Source organism: Teleopsis dalmanni, chromosome 1 (assembly GCF_002237135.1).
Source record: "Teleopsis dalmanni isolate 2A chromosome 1, ASM223713v2, whole genome shotgun sequence".
Lineage (NCBI taxonomy): Eukaryota > Metazoa > Arthropoda > Insecta > Diptera > Diopsidae > Teleopsis > Teleopsis dalmanni.
In genome coordinates, this window is record NC_051846.1 from 118,912,273 (window position 1) to 118,923,094 (window position 10,822).

General features: G+C 35.7%; 1 protein-coding gene across 1 annotated transcript; it reads left to right on the plus strand.

Moving 5' to 3' along the window:
- The first annotated feature begins 965 nt into the window (after positions 1 to 965).
- LOC119665724 lies at positions 966 to 7,516 on the plus strand. The gene is made up of 4 exons (XM_038074960.1): positions 966 to 1,305; positions 1,396 to 2,658; positions 2,734 to 6,150; positions 7,476 to 7,516. The coding sequence occupies exons 1-4, from the start codon at positions 966 to 968 to the stop codon at positions 7,514 to 7,516; spliced, it is 5,061 nt and encodes a 1,686-aa protein (XP_037930888.1).
- Positions 7,517 to 10,822: the final 3,306 nt, after the last annotated feature.

Genomic DNA, 10,822 nt, shown 5'->3' on the forward strand with positions numbered 1-10,822 from the left:
TTTGTAACCATTAAAGTGCGCGTGTGAATATTTCTTCTAACCAGTTATATAGCTAACGCGTGCTAACCATTATAATATATCGTACATCTATATATATATTACCTATGTACTATCGTACGTATATACTCTTGTGCAATTGGTGGTTCTCGGTTTAGGTCCGCTAACCTCAAAACAGAACCTCGTGTCCGCATCAAGGTCGTGCTCGACATTTAAAATAACAACAACAAGATACCTTTACTTGTTGATTGTATATACTTTCGCTTTTATTGGTTTTGGTTAATTTGTAACCATAATGTGCGCGTGTGAATACTTTTTCTAACCAGCTATATAGCTAACGTGTGCTAACCATTATAATATATCGTACATCTATACATATATTACATATGTACTATCGTACGTATATACTCTTGTGCAATTGGTGGTTCTCGGTTTAGGTCCGCTAACCTCAAAATAGAATCTCGTGTCCGCATCAAGGTCGTGCTCGACAGTTAAAATAACAACAAGATACCTTTACTTGTTGATTGTACATACTTTCGCTTTTATTGTTTTTGGGTTAATTTGTAACCATAATGTGCTCGTGTGAGTATTGCTCCTAAACGGTTATATATCTAAAGTGTGCTAACTTTAATAATATCGTACATCTGTACATATATACTATATACTATCGTACTTGTGTACTATTGTGCATTCTATGGTTCTCGGCTTAGGTTCTGCTAAGCGCCAAATAGAACCTCGTGTCCGCATCAAGGTCACGCTGAACAATTACAACAACAACAACAAGTTAACTTACTTGTTGATTACTGGTTAATATTTGCTTCCAATCAGTAAGTGTGCGGGTTCGTCAACGTCGCGTCTGACAACAACCACCGTAAGAGCAGTTCAATTTCGGAAAGCTCACTGTTGCTATTGTGACTTTTCGACTTCGTCAAATCCTTTGCTGTTCTCAAGTATCTACAACTGTTTCAATGGCAACGGCAGAGCCAACCACTACGGCAGAACTGTCAGAACTAAAACAACAGCGAGCCTCGACGAAAGCGAGTATTTCAAGAATCAAGGCGTTCGTCAAGGGAAAGAGTAATTCGCTCTCACAACCAGAACTGAAATGTCGACTAGGTATTTTAGAATCATATTTTAAACAAATCTTAGCTTTTCAGACGTTGATCGAGAAATTAGATGCAACTGACTCAGCTAGAGATGAATTAGAAGACCTATACGTTTCCACCAAAGTATTAATCATGTCTCAACTGCAGGAAGAGGCCCACAATGCATCAGTGCTAGACGTAACAGCAATGATGCCCACCTCAAGTAAAAAATTACCACTGTTAAAATTACCTACATTCAGTGGTAAGTACTCGGATTATAACAATTTTATTAATTCGTTTCTCCAAATCATAGATCGCGAAATATACCTCACAAATATTGAAAAATTTAATCACTTACTGAATTGCCTTACTGGTCAAGCTCTAGAGACAGTACAGGCATTTCCTATTTCGAATGAAAACTATCCAAAGGCTCTGGATAGGCTTAAATCGCGCTATGACAATAATAGCCTAATCTTCGCCGAAAATATCGCGACACTATTTGATCTACCAGCAGTATCGGGTCAGTCAAGCCAACAACTTCGTAGTCTGGTAAACAATGCATCCGCTTTGTATGGTTCACTCTGTTCGCTAGGTACAGAGAAACAAATATGTGAGGCTCTACTTATCTCGCTAATCATGCAAAAAACGGACGCAATTACACGTAGGAAATGGAATGAATCGCGTAACTTCGACACATTACCCAGTTGGGAAGATTGCTCAAAATTATTGGATAGGCATTGCCAGTTTCTCGAATCACTCGACAGTGGAAACGGCAATCAGTCATCATCACAACGTAAACCTAATAATCGTAACTCCAAGAGTAACAGACGCTCAAAACAATACGCATTTGTTGCATCTACATCCAGCAATTCTTGCTCATTTTGTTCTAGCAATGAACACCTAATACAGAATTGTCATCGTTTTAAGGCACTGGAGGTGGTTCAAAGGTTTGAAAAGGTGAAGAGCCTAAAACTCTGCATAAACTGCTTATCGCCACGCCATCATGTGGTTAATTGCACATCAACGTTTAAATGTAAGGTTTGCGCAAAGCCACATCACACTCTCTTGCATCATTCGCAATTGCCAACGAATATTAAGAGCGCGGGATCATCACGACGCACAGAACACGCTGCTATGCCCAACGACAACGTTGCCAGCCATTCCCATCTTAATATGTCATCGGCCGAGCAAATAATTCTAGCCACTGCATTGGTTTTAGTGAAGGATTCATCGGGAAGTTATCAAGTGGGTAGAGCCTTACTTGATTCATGCTCTCAGGTCAACTTCATAACGGAGGAGTTTTCAAAGAAGCTTAGTTTAGCAAAGCATAAACATCGGTTGCATGTTTCCAGTATTGGTAGTTCGTTGACCAACATAAAGTATCAGACGCTCACATCAATCAAATCTCGTCATTCAAATCTTGAACTTGCTTTAAACTTTGGTATTACGAATCACACCGCATATCAACCAAGTTCTGAAATCGATATATCGTCGTGGAAGGTTCCACCAAATACACCTCTCGCCGATGAGCAATTCTTTAAATCCAAGCGCGTTGATCTCTTGCTTGGAGCTGAAAGTTTCTTTGATATTTTGTCTGTCGGTCAAATCAAACTAGGTGAAAATCTTCCAGTACTTCAAAAAACACTATTAGGATGGATTGTATCTGGCAAGTACAAGGGTCAGCCATTTGCATCACCAGCAGCAAAATGCCTATTATCAGTTGAAGATACAGTCTCCGATCAATTAGAAATGATGTGGAAGATAGAGGAAGTGCAACCGGCTTCAAAGTCATGGTCACCAGCACATGTTGCGTGTGAGTCATTATATCGTGAAACGGTCCACCAAAATGCGATGGTAAGAATTGTCGTTCGGTTACCATTCAAAGATTCGCCAGATTGTCTTGGTTTGACACACAATATCGCCTTACGCCGTTTTTGTTCTGTAGAACGGCGATTGTCATCTAATCGTGCACTGAAGCAAGACTATCAAGAATTCATGAAACAATATCGAGAGCTCGGACACATGACTCGTGTTGAGACTCCGAAAACCAACGAACCACATTATTATATCCCTCATCATTGTGTTTTAAAACCGTCGAGCACTTCGACCAAGCTGAGGGTGGTTTTTGATGCGTCATGTCCAACAACTTCGCAACGTTCATTAAATGATATTCTACTGGTCGGCCCGACAATTCAGCCGGAGTTATATTTGTTGCTACTTCAATTTCGTTTGCACCGATATGCCTTGACGGCTGACATTGTTAAGATGTACCGACAGATACTGATAGATGAACCAGATCGAAAATTCCAATATATTTTTTGGCGAGATACGGAGTCCGATCCTGTTAGTACTTACGAGTTGAATACAGTCACTTATGGTACTGCATCAGCACCTTTTCTAGCAACCAGGAGTTTGCAGTATTTGGCGGACAAATTTGAAACACAATACCCAATAGGCGCTGCACTCATTAAATCATCGTTCTTTGTCGACGACTTCTTAGGTGGAGCAGATTCCATTGATCAACTCACCAATATCAGACATCAGTTAACGGCCATTCTACAGAAGGGTTGCTTCGATCTTGACAAATGGCATTCAAACCATCATGACTTCATCAGCGATACTACAACAAAGAGTTTGAATCTTGATACAGATACAGTCACCAGCGCCCTAGGCATCAAGTGGCACCAAATGCAAGATGTTTTCCTATTTTCGTTCAATGCGCAACCAGGTCAAATTGTAACAAAACGCACCATTTTATCCCTTGCGTCTTCATTATTCGACCCGCTTGGATTACTAGCACCGATCATACTCGTAGCCAAAATTATGATGCAAGAATTGTGGCTTTTGCGTGTGGACTGGGACGAGTCAGTCCCTCAAAATCTTCACTCAGCTTGGAAAACATTTATTCAAGATCTTACAACGCTTTCATCGGTTAAGGTGCCGAGATACTGCCTATCCATAAACTATCAACAGGTTGATGTACACGGTTTCTGTGACGCTTCAATACGCGCATATGGTTGCTGTATATTTCTCCGATCACAAAACACATCAGGTAAGGTGACGGTCAGGCTATTCACTGCAAAATCCCGTGTGGCACCTATAAAGCGGAAGTCGCTACCTAAACTAGAACTCTGTGGTGCCTTACTTCTTGCCAAACTGTATCAGAAGGTCCAACCAATATTTGCGCAATTTAAGGGTGAAACGTTTTTTTGGACTGATTCACAGATTGTATTACATTGGTTGAAGCAGCACTCATCAACCCTGTCTGCATTCGTTGGCAATCGAGTAGCGGAAATTCAAGATATTACCGCAAATGGGCAATGGAGACACGTTCCTACCCAATCCAACCCGGCAGATGTTGTGTCGCGCGGCTGTAACATCCGCCAATTATCAGAGTCTTGTTGGTTTACGGGGCCGGAATTTTTGTTACTCGCTGATAAATACTGGCCGCATTTGAAATGTCACAACCTGGATATGGAAGAAGTCAATAAAGAGACGCGGAAGGTTGTATTCATTAACACAAATGAAGACAACTACGTATTACAGGTATTGTCAAGATATAGTTCATACACTAAGATGCTACGAGTAATAGCGCAGGTACAGCGATTTTATCATGTAACCAAGAATAAATTGAAGAACGGAGAATGTACCCTTCAACCTATTCAGCTACAAAAGGCATTGCACTGTATTATTTGGGTCATCCAACAGCAATTCTTCGAAATTGATATACAACGCCTACAACGAGGGAACCCAGCCGAAGGTACATTAAAGCATCTAAATCCCTTCCTGGACAATGTATTCGGTTATCAATTGCTAAAGGTGGGAGGTCGCCTCGAGCTGAGTGACATCTCAGTAGGCCAACGTCACCCTATTTTGTTGCCGAAGGGCTGTTATTTTGTGGAACTTTATGTTCGGCATGTACACTTGTGCAACTATCATGCAGGCGCAAAGGCACTAATTGCCCTTACTCGACTAAACTTCTGGATAATTAATATTCGAGAAATTGCACGCCGAGTCGTGCACTCGTGTATTCACTGCGTGCGTTATAAACCCAAACTACTTAATCAAATGATGGGTAATCTCCCAATCGAACGCCTCACTCCAAGTCGTCCTTTCGCGCGTACTGCGGTAGATTTTTGCGGTCCGATATTAACGTATCTCCGAATTCGGGGACGGGTTCCATATAAGACCTATATAGCCGTGTTCGTTTGTTTGTCTACAAAGGCAGCTCATCTAGAAGCCGTGTCAGACTTATCTACGGAGGCATTTATTGCAGCACTGAAAAGGTTAATCGGTAGACGAGGGTTACCATCAGACATCTATTGCGATAACGCCACAAACTTCGTTGGGGCTAACAACAAACTAGCAGAGTTAAAAAGGATGTTTTTCGAGAAGTCTAATCAAGTGATGCTGCACACCTTTTGCAGCAACCAATTCATAAATTTCAATTTTATACCGCCCCGAGCACCTCACTTTGGAGGTCTATGGGAAGCGGCTGTAAAAGGTGCGAAAGGCCATCTGTATCGAACACTATCAAATACTCGATTCACCTTTGAGGAGCTTGGAACAGCACTGATTGAAATCGAAGCCATCTTAAATTCGCGACCAATCACACCTCATTCTTGTGACCCGAGCGATTACGAAGCGCTAACGCCGGCACATTTTCTTATCGGTGGGCCGCTTAAAACTTTATCTGAACCAAGTCCTCAGTATGAAGCTGCTTCATTAATTGATAAATGGTCTCGTATAACCGCAGTCAAACATCACTTCTGGCGCAGATGGTCTAGAGACTATCTGAATGAGCTGCAGATACGCACCAAATGGACAGAAGAACAATCTAACATCACCGAGGGGGCTCTGGTTCTAATCCATGAAGACAATATGCCTCCACTACGCTGGTTGATGGGCCGAATCGTGCATTGCATCAGGGGTCCAGATAATTTGGTTCGTGTTGTTGATGTGCAAACCCCAAAAGGAGTAATACGCCGTCCAATCCACAAACTCGCACTATTACCAATTGAAAATCCTTTCAAGGGGGGCGGGATGTTAGAGCGGTTAAAGTCAAATTGTTAATATTGTAGGATTCTGTAGAATTATTAATTGACGTGTTATATGATTTATATATTATAATTTATTATATTTTAATCTATTATAAATCATATTGTATAATTAAATTATTATAATTAATATATTATATAATTCATATATATATATAATATTTTATATGGTTAATATATGGTTAATTAATTTATCTAACTAACCCTGTATAAGATGTAATCAAACCAACGGTTCTAAGTCTTGTTTTATTGCCTTTTGTTTTTTGCGCTCGAGATGAGCAAATTTTATTGTTATATTTTTTGGCTGCAAGTAAACTCCGTTGGTTTGATTCTGTCTCTTGTTTTTCGATCGCGAACGTGTCAACACACGGGTACACATAAAAAAGTGATTAAACAATCAATTACCGAAATTGTATAAATTCAATTGTATAAATTAAATGAAATCAAAACCCAATTATAAAAACGTTTATAATTTACATTGTGTTAAAGAAATTGAAATAAAGATCATAAAACCCAATTATAAAAACGTTTATAATTTACAAAGGCAATGCACCATGTCACAAATCAATAAAAACGATAGCATAATTGTACGAATTACACTTCGAATTGCTTCCTCATCCACCGTATAGTCCAGATCTGGCCCTAGCGACTACTGGCTATTCGCTGATTTAAAAAAATGCTTGCCGGCAAGAAATTCATCTCAAATGAAGAAGTAATTGCTGCAACTGAAGCCTATTTTAAGGTAAAAGACAAATCCTTCTACAAGCATGGCATCGAGAAGTAAGAGGAGCGTTGAAATGATTGTATTGCCCTTGAAGGAAATTATGTTGATGAGTAAAATCGATTTTTGGCAGAAAAAATTCGTTTTTCTTAGTTAGTCACCCGTATTATTGACTGTTGTGTTATATGTTAAGCATATTCAAAAATATTAAATTAGTTTGGAGTGTCATTTGATTAGAAATGCGAATATATTTGGGCTATCACGACCAAAAGCCGCTGTTTAAATTTCACCACCATAACTTAAAGCACAAGACCAATATTGTTAGGATGAGGGATGTTAAAAACTTCAGAAAAATTATATATATTCTAATCCAGTCTTCGAAATTAAGTCTTTTCTAAAATAAGATGGTTAATTTGTGAAAAAAGCGGGTCAAAAGCAATCAAAATTCCAGAGATCACTTAAAATTTAAATAATGAAAAAGTGAAATTTGATCCTAAGCGATATTGACATAAAAAAGTTGGTTAATTCCATTAAAAAAAAAACCTAAAAAGGACATACAATCAAACTTAAAATATTATATGACAATGTTTTTATTGAATATAATTTATATTAAAGATAATGGTGGCTATTATGAAATGTCTACCGATAGACAATAGACATTTGTCTACCGAGTCGATTGGTAGGCAAATTTGGTATTATGAAACTTGATAGACAAACATTTGCACTATTGTGAATGATGTAAGAGTTTTAGAGCGCCCAGCTTTAATTGAACTTATTTTGTTTGTATTGTGTTCACTAAGAAACATTAAAATTGAATTCAAATTCTTTTTAAAATAAATAAAAATACGAAATTATTATTTAATATTACATTACATTAATAAACTAAAGTAATATATTAAACATAAACTTTAATATTCTAAAAATAAATATGTTTATATTTATATTAATATTAATATTTTTATAATATGTAGTTATATTTACATTATATGTATATTACATTAAATTAAATTAGTAATATTCATATCTTTTTTAAGCAGTTGAAGCTTAAAGGACCGATATTTATATCTTTTGTCGGTGTTTTCCATAGCCAATTTTAATTTTTCTTGTATTACAGTAAGTTTTTGATCACAATACTCTTGCCTCCCTTCACTAAAATGTTTTCAATATTTTCTAGGCCCCTAGACTATTAAGCTCATAATTTTGTCCCACATTGGTCTGGAATGTGTCTTATTGAAAATGTCTTTCTTTTTTCCATATTTGCAACAATATTTTTTCCAATATTTGCAACAAGTTTTGCTATCTGCTTTTTATTGCTCCTCAATTTTTCCCTACAACAAAATTTATTAATTTTATTATTTCTTAATTTTATGTAAATACATTATTCGTTGAAAAATATATCTAAGAAATTTGAAAAATGTTTGCGTATGTTGAAAATATTTGAATAAATACACATAAATAAATAACAAAACAAAACAAAAATCCAACAATCATTATTCTCAATATACTTATAACACTACACTTGAAATCAAATATATTAAATATATATTATATTATATTAAATCTAAATGAATTATTACTAACTATTAAATTAGTAATATTTAAGTTTTATTAAATTTATATGTTAAATTGACTGTATAAAGCGTTTTAACAGCATTTATTTTATACGATAGACAAACTTCTACTGCTCAAATGCAGTAGAGAAATTTGTCTACCGCTGATAGAAAAACTTCTATCGGTTTGCATTTCATAATACCAAAATTTGATTTTGTCTATCAGCAGTAGAACTTTTTCTACTGTCTATCAGCGATAGACAATTCATAATAGGCACTAATATTATTTCTGAAAACAGCTTCTTTAAATGATGTAGGATTTGTGTATGTTGTAGATTTCGTTTATTTTACAACTACTGAAATTTTTTTTATATTTTTATTCTCAATACAATGATTATTGAAAAAGTGAATTTCATTTTCATGTGTAAATTCATTCTTGACAAACTGTATGCATACATATATACATGTACTGTATTACTATTTTTCAATATCGACTTATATAATTCACAAATTATTCCCAGCCAAACAACCATGTTGTTTATAGTATATGCATACGTTGCTATATAAAAATATAATTACAAATAAATGTTTTCAATTAAAAATATATTAATTTATATGTATAAGAAATAAATCGAATTGACGATAAGTATTATTGGCAAAGCTGTGTAAATTGAAAATAGTAGTAAAATGTAAATGCTTGTGCTATGAAATAACTAAAGACGGATAAATATTTAAATCCCATATAATTTTCATTTTGTAGAGGTATATACATATAAGATGAAACCAAATTTAAAAAACTTAAACTGCAAAATATTTTAACAGTGATTAGTTATGACTAGGTATCGAAGTTCTTTATAAACTACATATATGCAAAATAAATAAAAATAATATGCTAAAAATATTCAAAATATAGAGAATAAATTCGTAAAAATGTGTTTTTATGTTGTTTGTTACACGGCATTTACACTGTCCTCAAATGGTTCATTTTGGACAAAAATCGAAAATTAGATCCAAATGGGTCATTCTCATCCATTGGATCTCATTCTATATAAATGAGTTCCAACGAGGTTAGAATGAGTTCCAAATATGTTTCAAATGCAAATGCATATATTGAACATACCTTAAATAAAACCTTTTCATGACATTTTGACAGTTTGAGAAAACTGTTTTTGATTTGTTTACAAAAAAAGGTAAATAAATGTGTGGTGGTTGCATTTCCTTAAAAATGATGCACCTCTTTTTGAAACTTCTACTTCCCAAAAATAAATTAATCGAAGCTAAAAGTAAGTTTTCAGTTTATATTGTAAGGTTTAAAGGTATATCAAACCTTCCCACATCATTTTTTTGACGCAGGCCAAAAATCAAATTAAGAGGCAAGTTGAAAAATCAGCTGTTTGAAATAAGAACCAATAAAATACAACAAATGTAAACACTTTTAAATGGCTCATTAAAAATGAGACATTTTCGGCCAGTGTAAATGCCGATTTAAGCTCAGTTTAAATGTTTATATGAAAATGCTGTAGAATAAAAATTTAATATACATCATTTTAAAATTATTAATTTAATTCAGACTTTTAAATAGAGAAAATTTTAACTGTATATATAATTTTTATACAACAAAAAAACATTTATAAGTAGTCTGTAATTATACAACACTATATGAAAGGGATACGCAATAATTGATGTTTTTAGTAAAAAATAATGCTACAGAGCGTACATGTAGCAAAACCGCATGAGAGGACATGCTGCATCCGGCAATTGGTATAAGAGTATATAAATCTTATATTAAAACGAAATCAGAAATTAGTTGTAGAATAATTGAATTACACTAATACGCCGATTTGCGTCACTAATTTAGACCGAAAAAATGTTGCGCAAATCGAAACAACACAAACCGAAGCAACACGCATCGAAACAACGCAAATTAAATCACATTGCTCCACATATTCATGGAGAATTATATTTTAACTAATCGAATATCGACAGAGGCTTTAAAGTATTCGGACGCGTTCTTGTTTGCTCTGCTTTGAAATGAATAGAATAGAATAGTAATAACAGGGTACTAGCTCCCATTTGAGCAGAGCACTGCGACCATGATTGATATTTTGTGCTACAACAGACCCTAACTGAACAATAGACATTCCGCCTTTCGAATGAAGGTCAAAATGTCGGTTGTTGAGGACTTCCTAATGTCGGAAGGTGAAAGCAATTCCCGACCCAGTGATCTCCTCCTGACCCAGATCAGAGCTGGGCAGTCACATAAGATGTGGCTGGTTGTCTCCTCTGCCTCTAAGCAGAGTCTACAATCTATCTCTTCAGATAGGCCCATTTTGTTGAGATGGTAACGTAGCCCATGGTGACCCGTTAGATATCCTACTAGCATCCTCAACTCTGTTCTGCTGAAAGTGGATA

What these genes read in the sequence shown, in the direction of transcription:
- LOC119665724 (XM_038074960.1), top strand. Translation starts at nt 966, where the DNA reads ATGGCAACGGCAGAGCCAACCACTACGGCAGAACTGTCAGAACTAAAA. An exon ending in AGCAATGATGCCCACCTCAA is followed by an intron (nt 1,306 to 1,395) that starts GTAAAAAATTAC and finishes TCCAAATCATAG; the next exon opens with ATCGCGAAATATACCTCACA. An exon ending in TCTCTTGCTTGGAGCTGAAA is followed by an intron (nt 2,659 to 2,733) that starts GTTTCTTTGATA and finishes AAACACTATTAG; the next exon opens with GATGGATTGTATCTGGCAAG.